The sequence below is a fragment of the Populus trichocarpa genome, chromosome 5, assembly GCF_000002775.5.
Source record: "Populus trichocarpa isolate Nisqually-1 chromosome 5, P.trichocarpa_v4.1, whole genome shotgun sequence".
In the NCBI taxonomy this organism is placed as follows: Eukaryota; Viridiplantae; Streptophyta; class Magnoliopsida; order Malpighiales; family Salicaceae; genus Populus; species Populus trichocarpa.
In genome coordinates this window covers 23,990,828-24,012,938 of record NC_037289.2, presented here as the reverse complement: position 1 = coordinate 24,012,938, position 22,111 = coordinate 23,990,828, and the positions used below count along the sequence as shown (strand labels likewise).

At 34.1% G+C, this 22,111-nt stretch overlaps 3 protein-coding genes across 3 annotated transcripts; 1 reads left to right on the top strand and 2 right to left on the bottom strand.

The window, feature by feature from the left end:
- Positions 1-1,206: 1,206 nt before the first annotated feature.
- LOC7485617 (NEP1-interacting protein-like 1) lies at positions 1,207-2,620 on the top strand. Its single transcript, XM_002307712.3, has 4 exons — positions 1,207-1,645; positions 1,826-2,004; positions 2,096-2,260; positions 2,348-2,620. Exons 1-4 carry the CDS (start codon positions 1,474-1,476, stop codon positions 2,498-2,500), a joined length of 669 nt encoding a protein of 222 aa, XP_002307748.3. The 5' UTR covers positions 1,207-1,473; the 3' UTR covers positions 2,501-2,620.
- A 626-nt stretch (positions 2,621-3,246) lies between these two features.
- Positions 3,247-7,971, bottom strand: LOC7485616 (probable nucleoredoxin 2). The gene is made up of 3 exons (XM_002306918.4): positions 7,735-7,971; positions 5,343-5,840; positions 3,247-4,084 (listed from the first exon to the last, which is right to left on the bottom strand). Exons 1-3 carry the CDS (start codon positions 7,876-7,878, stop codon positions 3,455-3,457), a joined length of 1,272 nt encoding a protein of 423 aa, XP_002306954.1. The 5' UTR covers positions 7,879-7,971; the 3' UTR covers positions 3,247-3,454.
- A 10,028-nt stretch (positions 7,972-17,999) lies between these two features.
- On the bottom strand, positions 18,000-19,017 carry LOC7493995 (E3 ubiquitin-protein ligase ATL23). Its single transcript, XM_002306917.4, has one exon. It carries the CDS (start codon positions 18,689-18,691, stop codon positions 18,158-18,160), a length of 534 nt encoding a protein of 177 aa, XP_002306953.3. The 5' UTR covers positions 18,692-19,017; the 3' UTR covers positions 18,000-18,157.
- Between the last annotated feature and the right edge of the window lie 3,094 nt (positions 19,018-22,111).

Genomic DNA, 22,111 nt, shown 5'->3' with positions numbered 1-22,111 from the left:
TACTAAAAAAATCAAATGAACTGAATTAATTTTTTATCCAATCCGGTTCATATTTTCTAAAACTAGTATATTTTAGTTTGATTGGTTTCTTAAAATTAAACCAACCAAACCAGTTCTAGATCAACACTGGTATTAAGAAAATAACCTGTTAGGAATTAGTCCATAAAAATTATATATATAGGTTTTTCTACTGGAACCTTAGAAAGGGTAGAATTTAAAAGTTGTTAGGCCTCCATGCAATCCAAGAAATAATAATTCTTTTTGTCAATGACAACGGCCGTACATAGAGCTGAGCCGTACTGGATCCAACGGCTCACCTAACTTGAATAATCTGAAACGAAGTATCCTTGCTGGCCCATCCAACGGCATCGTAGTATTGTTAATTAATCGGTCATGAAACAATATTGCTTACATTAAAACATATATAATAAATTGTTTTAAAATAATTATTTCAATTTACATCTTCAAGTTTATTTTATATATATTGATAAAAACTTTATATCCATATTTTATGTTTTGAGAATTCAAAGTAAAAAGAAACAATAATCTTAAAACAATTTAATTGCATATGATACAATCTTTCCTTTGTAAAAAAGCAAAAAAATTGTATGATATTTACACGTCGAGTATGGAAAGTATTGCAACCCTAATATCACGGCGATTCATGGATTGCAAATTTGCAAAGCATGCATTCGAATAATTAAATTTTAAACAAATCAGCAATCATTTCCAATGTTTTGTTTTCTTTCTTTAGGAAGTAGAGAAAAACTGAAGCTGTGTGCATGCACTCCTCAAGCTGGGTGCATGCACACTTTAATTCCTTTCCTAAATAGCCCAGTATTTTCCCGGCTTAATAATGTCCATTGGTTGAGAAGAGCTGCCCAAACAGTGAGAAAATAACATGAAACAACCTTTAAGAAATGCGTCTAGGCAATATCAAGTTAATTATATATAGCCTCTTTGTTTTTCTTTTAAGTGTTTTTTAAAAATTTTAAATTTTTTATTTTTTTATTTTAAATTAATATTTGTTGATGTTTTTAGATTATTTTGATGCGCTAATAATAAAAATAATTTTTAAAAAATAAAATAATATTATTTTAATATATTTTCAATTACTAACACACTTTAAAAAAGAACATCAATCACATTTACAAATAGGATTTTATTGGTAAAGTTGCAGCAATTATAATTTTTAGAAATCTTGGGAGAGTAGGTAGAATTACATCATTTTGTTAGTTGACGACTTTTGAAGAAGACTTCGATCCGGAAGGGAGGAACTCTTCACTGGAATGACCCGGACAAGAGTGTACCATTGAAGCACGTCAATGTTGACTTAGATGGCGGCGGATAAGTTAGTCTTATAGGCTGCCTATGTTGCGTTAACCCTCCATCAAAATTGCATGTTTTTTTTTGTATCCTTTGCAGGCAATTTCTCCCTCTCAACTCCAATAGATTTTTTCCCATCAAAAGGAGATGTCCGGTGGCCTTGTTACTAGTTTAATCGCTAGACATAAGCTCATGAAGATCGTATACAACTGCCCATCATCTTGCTCTGCTTCTTCTTTAGCGTTTTGGGTTTCTGCCAAGGTTTATGCAATTGCGTGCAAGCTATTCTGTGCGATCTTGACGTTCGTGTTTGCAGTAGGTGAGTGCCAAACTTTCTTGGGTCATTTTCTGTTAGATTTTCTGTTTATTTTTCTCAAATATCGGGCTTCAATCGTTCTAGTAAGTCACGAGAACCATCATCCCATCTCCTCCCCTTCAATCTTTTCTTTTTATTATTATTTTTTTTTAATCATTCATCGAGCTCTTTCTCTATTTATAGCTGGCACAACATTGGGAGCCTATGCTGGAGCAGTTGTGGGCCTAAAGTCTAAAAGTAGCTTACTTCATGGAGCCGCAGTTGGAGCCATCATGGGGTGCATACTTTCCTTTGAAATTTTTAGAAAATCATTCGTTCTCTGGGATTCTGATGATTGGGCAATTGACACCTTCATTCATTTCGTAAGTTCCCTGATTGCTCCTCACTACGCTAATCACTTCAGGGATGGAAAATTTGAATTAATTATGCCCTGACCTTGCCTTTCAACTTTAGATTCAAACAGGTTCAAACATCTTGAATGAAAGAATAGAAAGGCTTAGTTCAACCACAATTTGCAGCAATGGATTATCGATGCTGAAAATTCAAAATAAGAGACTTGCAAACAAAAACTTTGTGGATACCTTATGGAATGGACCTTCCTGCCCAATCTGCCTACAGGTTAGTGGCTTTGCTGTTTTAAAAAAATAATCTCCCCAATTCGAATAATAATTGTGTTTAACACTTATCTTGTTTGCTGATTGACAGGACTTCCAACTGGGGGAAATGGTTTGCAGCTTGCCGGGGTGCCGCCACACATTTCATCCACGTTGTATTGGTCAGTGGTTTATTGGACACAGTTCTTGCCCATTTTGCAGGGAAATACCATTTTTGGTGGAGAATGTGGATTGTGCTAGTTAAGAACAAAAATTGTTCACTCCATTTTTCCCCACGCTCAAATCAATGTGGGATTGTTCATATATACATGCTCCAAATTTATTTGTAAACAAATCGTCTGCCAATTGGGTGGGCTGTTCATTATTTTCTTGTCTCTTAACCACACCTAAGCACGGGGAGCACAGAGTGTGGATATTATTTATTTATTTTTGGTGCAAAAGAACTATAAAACACAGTTACTGCCCAAGGAAGGAGACGGCCGCAGCATCACTCGAGAGGGTACCAGAAATGCCTTGCAGATGAGAAAGATCCAGACCTGTAGAGGGATGTCACCAGAAGACCCCGTCTTAGCTAGGAAGTCAGCTCCCCGATTATCCTGTCGCAAAACGTGATGGAAAGAAACATTCCAGTCACGTTTGCAATGACACTGGATATCAATAATGATGTTACAGGAAGAAGAAACATCTGATTCTAAACAATCAGGTAAAGGCTGCCTTTGAGCCCCTTAAACCGAATAGCCGTTTCATCTGTGAGTGGTACACGACTTATGAGATTAATCGGAATGTTTACTTGCTATATATAGAGACTTCACTTTCAAGCTCATTGTCTGGAGGCTAGAGATATAATTATCACCGGTTAAGCTCAGATGCTGAGGCTAGCAAGTTCAAAGTTTGGCTGGTACAGATCCAATTCGATCGCCAAGGAAGTTCAAGCATCTAATTTCACTAGATATAAAAAGGATATCCTCTCATTAAGACGATAGGGCAATATTTAAAGAGATTTTCAAAGCTTTATCTAAAATAAAATTCCCAAGTTAAAGCCCATGTTACAGAAGACTGTTCCAGTAAGAGAACCAATCTACATATATGGTAGTGATTAAGAGACTGACATACCAAATCTACGATTTCAACTAGACAACATGCGCAAATGAACACCCAAGCTTGATTATTAGCAAGATCAGCACGTAGGACTTAATTATCAGCTCTCAGCCATGGAGCCACGGTCCACAGCTCTAACACACTTGGGATGCACCTCGTATCCACATTCAAGGCACTGATAAGCCCATCCTGAACCTTGTTCATCACAATCACAGCATATAAACGGTCCTCCTCCAGTTCCTTCTGAAACCAAGGTTAGTTCATGTCGATGCCCTGCATGGTTCTTTGATCTTGGTAGGCTTTGAGCCTCCTCGTCCATTTGTTTCTCCAGTAAATCCACTTGGGCCTCGGTAAAAGGGTACGCATTTTCTTGGTACAAGTTAATTAGGTTTCTCCCATGTTTACTGACAGTTTTACCATCAGGACCTAAAATTACCAAGCAAGGGATGCCTTTTACATCAAAGTGCTTAGCAAGGGTTTTGTTGGCAGGATCTCCGAAAGGCAATGCTAGCCATGGCATGCTATTGAAGTAGGAGTCGAATTCAGCTTGATCGCGATCACTTGACACAAACACAATTTCAAAGTCGTCATCATTTCCTTTGTTTACCAGCATTTGCTTAATCTTTTGGTAGATGGATATCAGCTTGGGAGTAAACTTCCCGCCTGGAAGACACCAATGGGATGAGAAATACAGTCCGATTGTTTTGCCTACCAATGAGGCAACAGGCACCTGCAAGTGACAAATACGTACGTTAGACAAACAGATTTTCAAGCACATGCGTTTCTACCATGAAATTTGTCAAAATCTTGAATCATGTTCCTATTGCCTGTCCTTATCATTACTCGAGTGGATCCCAATGTTCATTTTTTTTGGTACAGAGATCTTCAATGCAGATTCGAAAAACACAGGCCAGTGCATGTAACTCCAATAAAAATGGCCTCCACAAAATTGTACGCCAAGGAGACCCACCCCAAATAAGAGATACGGGCCTTACGATCTTATGAACATATGAGAACTATCCAATCAGGTTAGGAGATGTGCAGATTCTTGTTATCACCTTATCTGCCACGTCATTGACATGTTAATTAGAGTTGGATGCGTATGTATACTTAATCCGTCAAAATCTTATATTTCATTAAGATTTTGTTTAATTAATGTAATAATACAGAAGAAACATGTATAAGAAGATAAAATGTATTTTCTTGAAGAAAAAAAAGAAGGAAACATAAAATTTAATTTAATTTCAAGATAGTTTTACTGGGAATTTATGTTTTAAGAGTGTGTAATAGCTATCTTTGTCTTTTCCATCATAAAATAATAATCAAACACTACCTAATAAACTTAATTTTATTCATACATCACCATTACACGGTGAACAAGGCCACGTCGCAAGCAAGAACAATTAAGCAATGGTTATGGTCCTGTGATTAAGACTTAACTTGGTTAGAAGAGGAATCTAATTAAACAATACGTGTCATGATGTCGGCTATGCTTTCTTTTTTCATGCATGAACCAGGTGACTTTTTGAGCTCTTTTCTTGTATATATCTGGCCAATCGTAATGCACAAGGTGCTGACTCATTGGACCCACCGCAATGACCTTCCCATCATTTTGTAGTGACCAAAAATTTCTAAAACCGAGTGGTCAAATCAAATGAAAATTGTGTCCCCACGGAATAAAGATGGATGGCATCTTATTATTGCCAACACATCGAAAAACATTTTTGTAAATTCCTACAAATTTTTGTTTTAGTTATAAAACTTGATCAGAAGATTTACCGGGTCATGGCTCGTCGAGAAGTTCAATCCGAGTTAATTATTTAAAAAAAAATAAATCCAAATATGGGTTTTACTCTAGTTCGGCTGAGTATGAGTGGATGCTACAAGTCGTTGAAGGTTTTATGACTAAAATTTTGACAACAGCATAAAATCAAAACTGCCTGCAGTGAGATCAAGTTAAATTTCAAGGAGGTTAGGTAGGAACTGACCTGTCTAGGTGCGGGATGACCCAAAAGATAGTCTCTATTATGGCAAATCAGCAAATTGGTTAGGGTCTGCCTCTCATGCTTCTCCTTCTCTTCCAATTTTAATTCCTCCAGCCTCTCTTTGGTAAATGGGAAAGCCTGGACTCCGAACCGGTGAAGGAGCTCGACCCCGTCATGTAACGTTGCCTCATCTTTGTTATCCTTAGGATGCAAGATGACGAGACAAGGAATTGCTTCAACGTCAAATTTACTATTTAAGGCTTTTTTGGTCTCCAAATCTGAAAATGGAATGGACAGCCATGGCATGTTGGCACGATAATTGTTGAAGGCATCCAAGTCCTCATCAGACGACACGAAGACAATTTCGAAATTAGATCCATTGCTCTTCAAATCCTGATATGCACCAATTAAGACTTGGGAGGTGAAGCTTCGACATGGCGCGTACCAGTTGGCAGAGAAGTAAAGGCCAAGCACCTTGCCTTCAAGATCAGAAACTTTCACCTAAAAAGAAGCCAGATATTCTAAGACTGAGTTAGCTAGCAATTTAATGCAGCTTGTGTTATAGCTGGGCCAAGAAAATGATGAGAGGCATCCATTTTATTCCAAGAAAATGATGAGAAAATCATCCAATACGCAATGATAACAAAGAATCCATTCTCCAATAAGTTGAGCCACGTTGCTGCACCTATTGCTTTAATGCAAGGAAGAAGTGATCATCATTACGTTGTGAAACTGACACATGTCCTATCAGCATGGTTGTTTACGGACAACCATTGTGTGGAAGCCCAACTTCATGTTTGGCTTGTGAATAAACACAGCCCTGTCCCAGAAAATGATACCCTCTTCCCCCGCCCCACAAAAACAACAAAAACAAGAACATTATCGACCGCCTTAACGTCGTTGGATTGCCGACAAGATAAGAATAATAGAGAATCAAGAATTTTAATTACACTTACGGTAATACATGGTTAATTAATTAGTTAATCCAATGAGCTGCAAGGTTTAGTGTTTAATAATTCTACTATTTTATCTAGCCATCTCCTTGTTGTTTCACTACATGTCAATTTAGGGTTCCGTAAAGTATATTTATTGTAAGTAGGCCACCCTAAACCGCACCAGAGATAATGATAATTTTTCCGATAACTGCTCAGTATGCTTCGTTCTCCGCGCCCTACCATCCACTAGAAAGGATAAGTTCATAGACTGGAGAGTCCTGGAGAGTCAAAATTTTATGGTGATCAAGAATGAGTAATTATTCACTAATGTTTATTTGCATTTTACTCCTCCTTTTTCTTGTTTGGAATGGAAGAAAATCAAATAGAATTTACCTTAGCTTCCTTCCACAAAGTAAAATAGAGTACCGTGTTAATTCATAATAAACATGCGGCCATAGACTTAATTAGTTTGGTGACGAGGTGGGATCCAAACCATTAAAGTTTAAACATATACATGAGACCCAGCAAAGAAACAAAAAAAAAAATTCAGTGAGATAAAATAATTTTTTTAAAGAAACAAACTCAGATGATATTACTATTTTGCTAAGGCATTGCTATTTGAAACTCTAGCTGCAGTTACGTCATTCATGCTCTTAAGTCTTAGCTACTATAATTTAAATAATTTGTGAAGGTTACACAGACTCGTCTAAACCACGTAATAGCACGCGAAAAGGAAAAAAAAATTCAATCCATCACAGAAACTACTTTGAATTTATTTATTTATTTATTTATTTGGACAGAGAAGGATTTGAGAAGACATGTAAAATATCATTCGTCGATCTAAATAATTATGATTTGGTTTGTTAATTTACATTTTAATTTTGTAGGGGACGTTGACTCGATCTTAATCTGTTTCTTTCTGATCAATAAATTCTTTAATTTAATTTCATTAAAAAATTAGTAATTGATCTTGGGTTTCAACGAGAAAGAAATGGATATCTATTTTTTAAGATCATGAATAGAAAATCAATCAAAATAATGGTTGCAGAAAGTTCCTTTTTCCTTCCGAATAAAATATATATTAGCTCAAAGGGGATTTATTTTTCGTTTTTTAATTGATAAAATATTGTTTTCATAACCCGAAATGACTAGATAAACTCGATCTGCAGATATCAGATAATCCAGGCACTTAAGTTTCCCTTCCCGGATTTTTTCTATGCTCAAAATTAAGAACTCGGATCATCAGATAAACTTAAGAAGAGAAATGTTTAAAATTATATGGCCCAAAAAAATAAAAACAAAGAAAGAGAAAAAGTTGACAGAAATATTTGCTTGGAAAACCGTGAGCATGTGAAGAATGAACCACAGTTTGCTGCATGAATCTTTATAAATTTAATTAAACAACTTAAGATTTTAGATCATAGATGTATAAAGAAAGAGATAGAGATCAGAGAGTGAACCTGAGTTCCATCTTGGGAAAGAAGATAATCACGATCTTTCGAGGCCAGAAGTGATGAAAATCTTGAGCTTGAGATTCTGTGAGAGTCGCCGTTTGCTTCAGCTTTACTAGCTTGAAGCTTCCTGGAATTTTCCTCCAAGTTCATCTCCTTCTTGACCTCTCTCCTCTTCACCCACACAGTCTTCCTCCCCCTCTCCCTCTCTCTCTCGAGATGAAATACAATCCTCTAGTATCATGCTTATATTCCTGAGAACCATATTCTTTCCACGTACGTGTTTAGAAATAATACAGTGTAGATTACTTTTATAAAACTGTTGTTTCATTGAAATAATTATTTTTATAAATATTTTATTTTTTAAATCAACATATTAAAAATATTAATTTAATGTTTTTAAATAAAAAATACTTTCAGATTAAACCGTATTATTAAATAAACTCCGCATCATTACCTTACACCCAATAGGAAATCACAACACGCACACGTGGCACTCACCTCTCTTCAGTAGGAAACTACAAGCTATGCTATCTATACAATAACCCCATAGTGCTTCACTAACTACCACCACAAGCCCTATCTAGATATCACACCAAGGGACCAGCTTTAGATAATTTGCCACGTGTGAGGTTACGAAAGAAACGGATTGGTGTGAATTATGGTACTGTAATTTCTCCCTGTATTTTAGCTGTGGTGTCATGAACGACTTTGAATTGTGACGTAAGAAAGGTAAACAAACAGCAGCACACCTGTCCCTTGCTCTGATTTTTTTTTTTTCTTGAAAGGAATTTCCCATAATATATGAGTAGGTTTACGTACCAACCACCCATTTTTAATTTAATTTTAATGGATACTATCATTATCATTGTCACTAAAAAAGAAATTTGGTTAATGCACCAAGGTGATGTTTTCATAAATAGCATTAATGAATGATGTGTGTCTATATTTATATATAAAATAATTTTTAAAAAAATATTGTCCCAGCTAACATAAATTTAAAAATATATTCTTTTAAATGTGATCCTCGTAATATATATAAGCAATTAAAACTCTCGTTTTCTACTTGAAATGGTATAATAACATCATCAGAAAAGATAACACAACCGAAATGTAGGGGAGGATTATAATTAAGATTTTATTAAATAAATTTTTACCACAAGTCTAAGATGCTGAATTTCCTCTATTTAATTAGGGATGATTAGTTTGATGGATAAACCTTTTTCCAGTTGATTCTCTGTCTAGCTTTATGTTCAAAATTATCCAATACTATTTATTCATTTTTTTATAAAAAAAAATGTTACCTCTAAAATTGATGCGTTTTCAAGGAACATCCATTAGTAACCTTTGAGACTTGAAAAGGAAAATATACGAAGTAACTTTCCGTCCGATTAGACAACTCGATTGCATCATCACCTGATCGGAGAAAGTCCCCTTTTTTCTTCAATCTGGTTAGAGAGAAATGTACAGCCAGCGATAATTCGGCTTGGACGGCTGGGACCATCAAGTTCAGTTCCCAAAATGGACGTACGCCATCGAATTTGTCATTAGGCAACGGGACCGCTGGTAATTTATGGCCAAGACATGTGGCATTCTGTGATTTATAGATGTCAGGAGGGACTTATTGTCTTTGCCTCTTGATGATGATGCATGTAGCTCGATATACCTAGGAAAGAAATTTAAAAAAAAAAAAAAAACACATGTTACTCGAGGTAATTATTACACCAGGGAACTCACTTGATTTGTCGTTGCTTCGTAAGAAATCAATACCGAATTTTATTTTTTCGATTCTTTCTATGTTGAATATAAGATATCACTAATAGTAAAATTGTATTACATTCCATTGGTGATTTTTCTTTTTTGTTTTGCTAGTAAATTTGACACGTAATTATCAAATAAATTGTCTATTATTATTTTAGTAAGTAAATAATGACAGTAATATTTGCATTACTTATTTTTCAACTCTCTAAAATATACTGACGAAAGTATTTCTGCTAGTAATCCTGTCAATAATAATTTAAAAATATATTTTTTAAAAAAATTCTTAAACAAAAAATAATATAAAATTCAAATATTTATTACAAAATTAAAAATTTATGAGTTCAAATATAATTAATTTAAAATAGAAGCACTGGAGGAGGACAAGGAGAGTGTTCACTGGACCTTGAGGCGAATAAAAAAGAGCATATATACTATTTATCTGTGATCTCAAATAAGCTCAGCTATCCACGAGTTGTTGCACCATTTTTTTGGCAATCATCAAGCCGCACGTGCATTTTCATAAAAAGCTACATTGGGCTTGATTCGAGTTCAAGAATCGTGGCCTACAACATAAAATTGTTGTCAGTTAAATATATTTATAAAAAGAAAAACAAATAAAAATGGATTTAATTAAAAACGAATCTTACCATCAATTTTGCAAGCAAATCAAAGGAAAAAGGAGCCGTCAGTATGCGTGGTAATTGAACCGTGAACATGCCGATTCTGGTTCTCCGCATCGAAGTGTGATCGTAACAAGAAATGATTGTACATCATGAGCTGGATATATTTCGCCCACACGACTCTGAGATTTACTGTTGTCTAAAATCATTCCACATTGTCACCTCCTTCCAGCCTGGAAGGTCTTTTTTCCCTATATTTTTGGTAGTTTTTAATCCTTGTATAAAAAATTGCGCAACCCACACGGCCTTTGAGATGTGCATGGATCTAAAATCCTTCAAAATTACAATCTTCTTTCAGCCTGGAAGGTCTCTTTTCTGATTTTTTTTAACTTTTTTGACTCCTCGTATTAAAAATCAGGCAACCTATATAATACAAATGAATTTTTTGTTAGTAAATAAATAAAAAAATTTATCTTCGTTTCAATCTTACCTAGTTGCAGTGAGATTCTCTCAAGCCCTCCTTGCAATAGCATTGTATTCAATAAATAGAGAAGAAAATAAAAGGAAGAGAGAGAAAGACATATCAGTCCATGAAGAATAAAAGAAAAGAAGATAACGGGTTGAAGATAAAAGGAGAGAGAGAATAGATGGAAAATGAAGATTTGAGTGAAGGAGAGAAGAAGCTACACAGAAAGAGAGAAGAAGAGAAATGTGTTCGTCTATTTTGATTTTAGGGATTATAGTCTTTCAATTTGAGGCTTTTTTATCGATGGTTTTACTGATGGATAATTAAATATTAATTTTTTTTAAATTGGTTTCATTAGTGTATCCATTTGTAAAGCCCATTTGAAAATTTTAATTGTCGAAAATTTTCAATAACCCACCAATTATCATTACATACTTTTTTCATTTGTTGGTGATTCCACATATAATGATCAGTAATAAACAATGAAAGTGACAAGTGAACGGTACTTTAGCTCTCGGAAAAATACCGACATATATTATTTGTCGGCGATTCTGTATGTGATGAATAGTAATAAATAATGCAAGTAAGAAGTGAACAATACTCTAGCTATAAGGAAAATACTGACGAAAATTAATTATCGGTGATCTCATATGTATTGAACAAAATAAATAGTCCTAGTAAATCTAAGGCACTTGGATTTGACTGTCAGTCAAGTCTAAGACAATGTGCGTCTAGCAAATATGTCAGACACAAGACACTTGGACGTCTAATGAAACGACCAACCTCCCTTAGGTCTAACCTTGGGGAAGAATTCAGCTTTCATAAGCTTAGCTACATTTGATGTCTTTGACCCTAATCTCTATACACCTTTAGGTGTATAATAGTCTTTCAAGGACCCACCATGCTCCCATCAAACATTAATACAGATATAAATGATAGTTATCTCTCATTAAATGCTATCAAGGTAAGATTACACTTCAGGATGTCCTTCTATTCTCAAAAGGACAAAACTTGTGGCCTATAAATACACCATGAGACGTTCAGAGCAAATGCTCATAATCTTAATTATCTACTGCATATATATTTTTTAGCATCTTTCTATAATGTTCTTGTATTTTCTCTTCTAAAAAGATATTTATTTAAGCACCAAAGAGATCTTACCTCAACAAATGAGATCTTTTACAGATACTAATTATAAGTCACCTTGACCTATCAAATACCGAGTATAAGTTATAAACTATCTTGGCCGAAAATAAATAAATAAAATTGTTAGGAACTAATTATTCTAGGTTAGTTAGATTTTTTAGAATTTATAAAAATATACACTTGTTATAATTAACAAGTGCCCTAATGTAGTTTTTAATGATTGCGTTGTAAGAAATCCATTTACAAAAAGAAAAGCCGCTCATCGCACAATTCATATCATGACACGATAGAGTCACAGATAATAAATGAAAACAATTTCTTCATGAAATGACCGTTGATGGGGTAGTGAATCTTTAAGGTTGTATTTGCAAGTAACAGACACAGATAGGGGGGAAATATATTTAATTGAATAAAAAAAGCATGAATATAAAGTGTTAGAAATATTTTTAAATTATTTTCTCATTCCGTTTTTTTCTCGAAAACAGTAATTAAATAATGTCACATAACACTATTTTACATGAAAAAAAACTCCATAAGATCTCACAACATAAATAAGAAAGCTAGAGTACTAGAAAATATCTCCTCGCGACCCTTTTTCCCCCGGACTGATTTTTTCAGGCGATAGCCGGATTATTCGACTCTCCCCCGGCGCCGAAGAGCAAAAAGGAAAGATGGGGGGCAAAGAAAGAGAAGGAAAGAAAAAAGGGAGTTGAGAAGCTGAAGCACGAGATTTCTTCGAAATCCAAACGTGAGAAAATCTGGTTTCCTTAAATCAAAAGAGACGAGGTGCACAAGTAAACAAAAGACACCGTACGAGATAGAGACACGTGTAAAGAACATGAACAGGTGTCACATTTTGCCGTAGGAAGGTGGTTGGTTAGCTTTCAATCACCTCAATTATTCGAATCTAGAATTGGGAACCACCATGTAGCCCAGAGCTCTAGGACCGAGACACACGTGTCTAGCAACATGCCGTGTTCCAGTTTCTAAAAAGCCAAAAAGGCAAAGTCATTGATGGGAGTTCGTGACCTTTCATGACAGCTATAGGTACATGCGTGTTAGCTCCGATACCCCACCACGTGGCGTTGTACTTCGTTGTTTGATGACGCGTTAATATTTATAATTTGGGGCCTTAGTGCCTTACTGTGTTTTCTAAGAGAAAGTTTGTTGTTAGGAAAATAGTTTTTATTTTTCCATGTGAAATGGATATTAAAAATAAGTCGATTCAAATATTTCTAAATCAGTTTTTAAGTAGTGTTATTTTGAATATAAATATTTTAAAATATATATTACACTCTATTATTATTTTACAATATTTAATTTTATTACTTATAATTATAGTTATTATTATCACAATAATCATCACAATTATTATAGCTATCATCGTCAACGACACTCCCCCATCACCTTTTAACTATTAATATAACCATTGTTTTTACCATTAATTCTATTGTTATTATTTACATTGAGAATATCATTATAATTATTACAACAACTACCACAATAACCATTATCAACATCACTTACCATTATCATTTAGTTATCAACGTAATCACCACTCTGGCACATCGTAACCGCCGCTCCAACATTTAGATGCTAGTATAGTCACCACTCCAACACCATCATAACCACAACAACAATTATTATCACCGGTTGTCATAACTACCACGACCTTAAAATAATCACCGTTACATGTATAATCCCATCGCAATAATCACAATAGACCATCATTTTACAATCAATATTACTATTAATATTATCACAACTACTATTATAAACATTATTATTATCATTATTATCGGTACGATCATCAGACGCATCCTTACTAGTCCTATAATAAAAACCATAATTTTTTTCACCATTATTTCAAACAATAAATGAAAAAATAATTCATCTTATAAAAAAATCCCAAAAAAACATGTTTAATTAGTTTTCTCACATCTACTAGTACTATATAGAAGTCAAGTGCCCGGAAGAAAGTCAAAATTGGTTTGAAAAGGAGAAGAAAATCAAGTTTCATAATTTTTTTTATGTTAAACATACAAATTCCTCACATCCAGCCCAAAGGCTTTATTCAAGCCTCTTTTTACTTATTCAACATGGCCCGCAGATGAATTTAGCCAGGTCTAAGTGTAGACCAACAGATTACCTATATAGTCATGGCTAAGCTATGTTTCCTTTGCCGTCGCCCGGGAGAGTCCGGGCGGCACCACCTCCCTTGTTTAATATTCGAGTCATGGGTTACCATATTCCCTCCTCCAAATAATTGCCCTATCCTCGATGACAATGATAATAATGATTCCAAACTCAGTTTTAATGGATTAAAATTTTCCAATGTTAGTTATACAGTTCTCTAGAGTAAGGGTGTGGCTCTTGGTCGAACAATTTAAATTTTTATTCTAGCTATTTTCAGAATTTTTTCTACTTTTGCCCTCTAAAAATTTGTAGCCATAACTATGATGGGTGTGTTTCATTCATAACAAATAGCGATATTGTAATCTTTTAGGTTTGAGCTGATTAAAAAATAAAACATCGATAACAAATAATAAAATTAAATATTTTTTTAAAAAATTGAGGGGCATAAAAAACCATTCAAAACAATAATATCTCTGACGTTGTGGATTAACCTGTTAAACCTGCAATCTAACTCATGAACTAAATTGTTATCAATTTTTTTAATCCATATATAAAATAACAAAAAAAAAAACAATTAAAAAAACCCAAGCTTGTGGATCTAGTGGCCTATCGTGTGTGGACATTAAAAAAAAAAACAGCAACAAATGACGCCTCTCAACTTTATGTAGAATCCAACAACCTTTGGTTGGTGGAAGAACAGGGCTTTAATTTTTTTGGCTTTAAAACCTATTTTCAATCAATTTTTGACTCCAAATATCATGATAAACTTATTCATGAACTAGAAAAATGACTAAAAAACCCGAAATAAATTGAATCAGAAAACATTTATGCAGCCAGGTATGTCTTCTTGGGCAAGTAGAAGGAAACAAAACACCTAAACGAAACTACCCTCGTGAAATGGAACCCATTAACACCGATTTCAACCTTTCTGATGTCTAAAATTGTTGTCAACGACCACTTTTTCTCTCTACATTTGAATTTAATGTCCCCTCTCTCTTTTCTCTTATAAAAAAAAAAACTAAAAAATAAAAGAAATGAACGTTGGCATCAAAATTGAATTTTCGATAACTAAAGAAACCAATCACATATAAACCATAAAAGACGAGAATCAAAATAAATTTTTTTTGTATAAAATTCAAAGTTACCATTTATTTTACTTATTATTTTTATTTTGGTCCTTTTACTTTCAAATTTAACTCTTCATTGAAAAATGCAATTGTGCAAAAAAATTGAGTATTAAATTAAGAATTTAAAAAAAATAATATTTTAATTGACAATAATTTGTGAGATAGTGAGAAGTAAAAATGCAACAAAACTTAGTTTCTTTTAAATTAATTAGTTTTCCTTTCCCCTGCGCTATTTATGAAAAATGGTCAAACTTTGGGAAACTTTGAATTTAATATTGGGTTAAATTGAATCTACAAGGACCGAATTGGAATGTTGTGGAGTCCAGATTTTTCCATGCCACGGCCCACGACCATTTGGTACGCATAGGTAGTTATAACTTGCTAGGAACATTAATGAACTTGGGCTCCTGTCTGCACACGATTTTATGTCCAGGTAGGTATTATTTCTTCTTCCCCTTCTATGTCAAGCCAGGCCTCCCCCTCCTCTATTATAAACTTTTATTATTAATTTTGTTAATTATTGATATTTTTAAATGAGTAAATTCTATAATCATATTATTATACGAGGCATATTTATTCATTGTGAATATTATTATAAAACCTGGATTAACTTGATGGATATATCGATCATGAATCTAAACTGATCTAATTTTTATAAAATATTAAAAAATAAATTTATTCTAGTGACCTGCTGATTTTTAAATGATGCTTTTAGTTAATAACTGCATTAATTGAATAAAGTTTGGAAGCACACACCAAATACAATTTCTTCTATTGCTTTAATTTGAAATTCGAAACAAAACGTTTTCAAGTCACGAGTAATTTGAAAATCTTAATTTAGGTCAGCTCTGTTATGGTTGTTCGCCCACCCTATTAACTCCTCTCTGGACGTAGCACCATGTGATTAGTGGCCTCTGCTTGTGCCGAGCACTCTTTTGTGCATAGCAATTGATGTGACACTCGTGGAAGCTCCAAGACTATCACAGGCCTCCGAGTCTTATTCACCGTCTATTTACACGCTTTCCTAATTTGGAGATTGCAAGCTGTGGAATCCTACAAGTTTCATGAATTCCCTCAATTTATAGTGAGACAGTTTTTACAATTGAAAAACAAAAAGTGAGACAGTTTTTAGAAAACATGATATTTATATTTCATAACTATTCAGAATAACAATATCTAATAAAAAATATTACATTGGCAAGAGAGAAGAGAAAAAAAAAAAAAAAACCTTGAAGACACACCGAAATTTCAATATAACAACTCTAGTACCATCAGGAATTTTACTAACAGTGATTTGAGTGGATTACACTTGCTGTTTATAAAAAAAATAGCTCACTTGTTTTTAGTGATAAGTGTGTTCCATTCGAGTTAACGTTGATGATTTTTTTTATGATTTTAAAGCGTTGTTGAGATATTTTATATAATATTGATGTTGTTATAATCGGAGTTTTGATATTTTTATCATCTTTCTCTTTCTTTATTTATTCTCTACTCTTCACTACACTTTTTTTTATTTAATATTTTTTTATTAGATGTCGTAATTCTAAGCTATAAGTATCTTAGATAATTATAAATTGTGCTATTTCACTTTTTTTATTATTTGTGTTATTCGGTCAATATTTTTTTTAAAAAAAAAGTGCTGATAACAAAAATTAACCATAATTTGATGGAACAGTATATGTGGAAAACCCCTGTTATAGAAAGTGGTTCTGTCAGAGACTCAGATGAATTGCCTGAAAGTGAACGCAGAACCAACTGACATAGCTGGCCATATCTTTTTCCATGCGCGCACTGCCCTTTAAAGGAAGGTTTGGCAGCAGTGGTCCAAGCTTTACATACACCGTTCGACAACGTGATGCACCATAGTAAAAATATCTTTTCTTTTCCTTTTTGTCTACGAAATGCTGTCGCAACCACATTAACAGATGAGCATTCAATTAATACCGAGATGTATATGTAATGAAAATATCAAATTTAGAAAACAACAGTCAATCTTAAGTGGAATGATGTCTTGTCAAGACAAAAACAGAAGCAATCAGCTGCCTTTGGCACCCAGTTTTCCATACCAGACAAGTGCAAAATTGCAATTAAGAATCCATTTAACACGGACACAACACTTCTGTGACTTCTGTTGAAGGCTTTTCACATGGAATTCGTTGCCCATTAACCAATTTTAAGAGCGGGTGGCGTAGGATCGATTGTCTTTTATGGGCAGATGGCTCTGGCCAGGTAAATGGTAAAATCAGGGAATAATGGCCTTTATTCAGGTGAGCCTCTGCAACTAATGAATGATGAATATCGCAGATTCCCAGGCATAAATATACACGAACATATGGAAACACACAGCCGGAAACCGATGGCATCTAAAACTGGTAGTTTCAGAAGTATCCTTTTCGACAATCAAGGCACCGCCTGTCTGCCACCAGTAACCTCCATGCATGCATGCTATTAGACATTACTCAGTGACATTTGGGTCCTGATTGAAATTTCGAAAAACTGTACAAGGATTCTTTTGGCATTTAGACACTGCACAGCCATATGACATGGCTCAAGACAAGAGGAAAAGCTGAACTTGATAGTTTGAACCCCACTTGTCGACAAGACAAAGGGAAACTGAAACCTTTTTGGTTGCATTGCTTGTTTTTCTTGTCAAAACTTGAACCCATTTGCCAACGGGATAGATATTCATTCACGGAGTTGGAAACAACTGGACCATAATTCCGTCAAATGTCCATTGATTGAGCTATTTAATAGGTTATTCCAAGCCAATTCTATGATATAATTAAACTTAATTATAGCAAATTAAATTCATATATTTTAAAAAGATATTGTTTTACTGAATTCAATTTGTTTTTTTATTCGTTTTGTTGATTAGAGAGAAAATAGTTATTAGAAAAATAAGTATTTTATAATTTACCATGGTATGATGATTTGCATGTATAATTTCATTTTCCCAAGTGGTTCCAATCCTAGCTAATTACAAAATGAAACAAGGGATCACAAAGAATTAATCCATGATTATAAATAAAAAAGAGCCGTATATAAATAATAAAGAACAAGAATTCTTTGTATCCTAAAAAACCCTGAAATTTAACAAGCCCTGCAGACACTGCATCATTTACAATCCTAATCAAGAAACTCAAAACATGATCAGCTTCAAATTCATCATTAAGACTCTAACAAGTATTGTTCTCTTGAGCAGGAGGAGGAGGGGTGCTGAAGAGCTGAGCATCAAGCTTGGCCCTACAAACAGGACAAACAGGACGCTTAGTAAGCCAAGTATCAGCACATTCCAAATGAAACCCATGATTGCAGCCAGGAACCATCCTAGCCACCTGTTCACTTTCAATGTCATCAAGACAAACAGCACATTCAGTCCCCAAGACAAGCTCTTTCCCGGTAACCTTAGGCAACTTCTCTAACTCCGAAGAAGACAATCCCTTCTCTGTCACAGTCTTTACAGGCAAACGAATCTCTGGCTGATTATTAGCAGTATACCACAAGAGACAGATATAGACAATAAACACAGCGCTCATGCCTGCGCATGGTAGGAAAAGTGCCAAAAACACAGAGACAAGCATGTTGTGGCCGGAGGTGACGGCAGAGGCGGTGTTGGTGGTTGTGGGGTTGAAGTTCAAGGGGGTTGGTGATGGAGTGGGAGAGTGAATAGGAGGCGGTGTGAAGGGTGTGTTGTACACACCATGGCGCATTATAGGGGCTGCAGCAAAAGCAGAGGAAATAAAATGGAATATAAATATGAGAAGGTGGCGAGGTTTGGGGTTAGGAGGAAGGTTTGTGGAAGATGACGTGGAATTTGAAGGAAGAAATTATGTAGAGAATGTGAAGGGGTCACGGCTTGGGAGCGTAGAAAGATATGGTAAGTGTGCTTCTGGTTTTGCTGTGTTGTAGATCGATGACGCGTTTCGTGTTTGCCAAGCAAATATCTTGAAACGGCACAGCTGTGTCTGTGAGAGAGAGTAACCGATGCTACGGCTCTTCTTTCTTTTTTTTCTGTGTGCTGATGGTCTCTGTATAGTTAGCTCCATAAAGAGGAGAGACCATATGGAATCCACTTGTCGCTGAGTGATGGTTCACGATTCTTGAGTGTACTTACTGCTCCTTTGGCCCCATGGGATTTTATGATAATGTATTTAAATATCAAATAAACCGATGATGTTTAAAAGGGAGTAAACAGTAATTTTGAGGAGGTGGGGGCAAAATTAATTAGGATAGCTAACAGCCATGATAATAAAAACAGTTTATCAAACCATCTAGTTGGTGGCCCAATGATAAAAGTTTGGGATCAAAAGGTTTGTTCCCTCTGTGGTCTCAGGTTCGAGCCCTGTGGTTGCTCATATGATGGCCACTGGAGGTTTACATGATCGTTAACTTCAGGGCCCGTGGGATTAGTCGAGGTGCGCGCAAACTGGCCCGAACACTCACGTTAAACTAAAAAAAAAAACACTTTAACACAATTTTTTATTAGATGCTTCAGTAATAAAAACTTGAAATTAAAAAATTTGCTTTTTTTGTGATATCAAGTTCGAGCAATGTGGTTGCTAATATAATGACTACTGCAAATTTACATGGTTGTTAACTTCAAGGCCCGTAATATTAGTTAAAGTACGTGCAATACGTGCAAATTAAACCAGACACCCACGTTAACTAAAAAAAAATATTTTAACAATAATTGATGATGACGTGTATGAATAGATCTTGAGGTAGATTTAAGAAAGAAATTTATAATTAAATGAGAATCAATTAAGATTTAGAATCCACGTCAATTTGACTGTCAATTCTTAACTTGAATAGGTATAGGTTCATAAAAAAACAAAAAATGGAGTTAATCTAATACGATATTATTATTAAAAATCTGAGTTGATATGCAAATTAATCAAAAACTTGTTGTTTTTTGTTTAAATAATGTCATTTTATTATTAAAAATATTAAGGGTAACCTATTTCATTCATTACCAGAAACTTTACTCTAAGAGGAGGAGTTTAATAGCTATCACTTGGAGATGCCATGATCGATCCCGTCATTGTAATGGACAGCCATAATAATAAAAAGAGTGGCAGTAATTTCCAGGCTAGTCTCCTGCCAGACATGCCAGATCGGAAATAGATAGGAATTATGTAGAATTGCTTGAGATACAATTCTTGATATTAATTAAGGTGATTCTCATTCAGAAGAATGTGAATAAATACATTCGTTATTCATTCAAAAAGCACTTTATTGCGTGATTAATGAAGCACAGTCGAAGGATAAAACATTGGATCAGTGAATAGTAGTTGAGTCAATCGAGGGGTATTTTCCGATAACCTTCACTTCACATCAGTCGAGCCAAATTCCGATCATCCTTGGTAGTTGAGTCATGGATCAGTGAATAGTGATGGCCACTTGACTGAGCTATATCAATTATCAACTATCACTCTATCAGTGTTTATGGATTCTGGAGTGAACTTTAACTACAGCATTTTGTTTACGCGGCCACACAATGTTCTTGTTTTTTTTTTTCAATTATTTTTTAAGTGTGATTTAAACGTTTTTATATATTGAAATAAAAAATAAAAAAATTATAATATTTTTTATCTATAAAAAACAACTACTGTTACGATATCAAACACTGCATTATCTATCTCTTGTAATAGTTATTAAACTTAACTTCAGCTAAAGGCTGAGATTACAAGTCTTGTCATGGATCAAGCGGATAAATTTCTTAAGAAAAAAAAATATCTTCTTAAAAAAATCAATGAAATTTTAACTTGGATTACTGAGTTGCAAAATAACCTTGTTTTTTACTAAATCACACTCGATCAACTACCTCTATTTATTATGAAACCTGACCATGATTAAGACCTGAATTTATCGGGTCATGAGTTGACTCATCAAGTCTAACCATGTTTCAATTTTCATAACCATGTTTTTTTGCCATGGGATTGCACACTTCTTTCATTACTGATGAACCTAATATACTTGGACTCAGCAATGTATTTAAATTATTTTGATATGTTGAAATAAAAAAAATATTTTGTAGCATTTTCAGATAAAAAACACTCTGAAAAAACAATCACTACTACAATAATAAACATTGCATTAATTTGTGTTTTGTAATAATTATTAAACTCAACTCCAAATTAAGGCTTAGGTCATAAGTCTTGTCATAAATCAAGCGAGTTAATTTATTTTCTTGAGAAAAAAAAAAGGATATCATTTTAAAGAAATCTATGGATTTTAAACCAGGATAACTGAGTCGCAAATTAACTTAGTTTTTTATGGAATCACACTTGATCAACTACCTCCATTTATTATGAAACTTGACCGTGATCAAGCCCTGAATTTATCTGGTCATGGGTTGACTCACTATGTCAAACCATCATAGCCATGCATTTTCGTCCTGGAAGTCCGCGCGTGCACACACATATATATAAAAGGTATAAGATATTTTTATTTTTTATTAATGACTCTATAGTTTCTTTACTTCAACAAAACAACAAGTTTAAGGATTATAAATACCCCTTGAACCATCTAGATAAGGGGTTTACAATCTATTCATTCTGAATATTTTGAGTATATATTTTTTATATAGTTTATTTCTCTAAAATATCATTATTTTTTTATATCTAAAAAGATATTTACTTAAGCATACAAGACTTTTTAATTTTTTTTTTAAAAAACCTTATGCAAAGTATCTACTACCAATTATAAACCACCTTAATTAAAAAAAAAATCAAGTTACTAAAAATAAAAAATTAATTAATTATTCAATATATAAACCTTACTTCTAACCTAACTAATTGGATTTTTTTAGTACGCTACGGTAGCCAAATCTGTTGGAGTAAAGTGGATTCCCGTACTTTCACGCAGTGTTTGCATTTCCAAACGAGAGGAGAATGAATGATAACAGAATAAATTTGCTCTGTTTGACAATGCTGTTAAAAAAAAATGAAGCTGAATTTTCAATTTTTAATGGGCTCAATCTTACATATAGGAATTTTTTCAACCTGTGATGGGCCTAGACTGGTACATAACATCACTGGGCCTAGAAGCAGATCAACGAACAAGTCTAGGAAGAGTTTCCCAAATCTAAGTAAAGCCCAAAGAACAACAAAGTGAATGACAGAGCGTGC

Coding starts and splice junctions, on each gene's coding strand:
- LOC7485617 (XM_002307712.3), top strand. CDS start 1,474: ATGTCCGGTGGCCTTGTTACTAGTTTAATCGCTAGACATAAGCTCATG. Junction 1,646..1,825: donor GACGTTCGTGTTTGCAGTAG/GTGAGTGCCAAA, acceptor CTCTATTTATAG/CTGGCACAACATTGGGAGCC. Junction 2,005..2,095: donor TTGACACCTTCATTCATTTC/GTAAGTTCCCTG, acceptor TTTCAACTTTAG/ATTCAAACAGGTTCAAACAT.
- LOC7485616 (XM_002306918.4), bottom strand. CDS start 7,878: ATGAACTTGGAGGAAAATTCCAGGAAGCTTCAAGCTAGTAAAGCTGAA. Junction 5,841..7,734: donor TTTCCCAAGATGGAACTCAG/GTTCACTCTCTG, acceptor GCTTCTTTTTAG/GTGAAAGTTTCTGATCTTGA. Junction 4,085..5,342: donor GTCATCCCGCACCTAGACAG/GTCAGTTCCTAC, acceptor TGTCACTTGCAG/GTGCCTGTTGCCTCATTGGT.
- LOC7493995 (XM_002306917.4), bottom strand. CDS start 18,691: ATGCGCCATGGTGTGTACAACACACCCTTCACACCGCCTCCTATTCAC.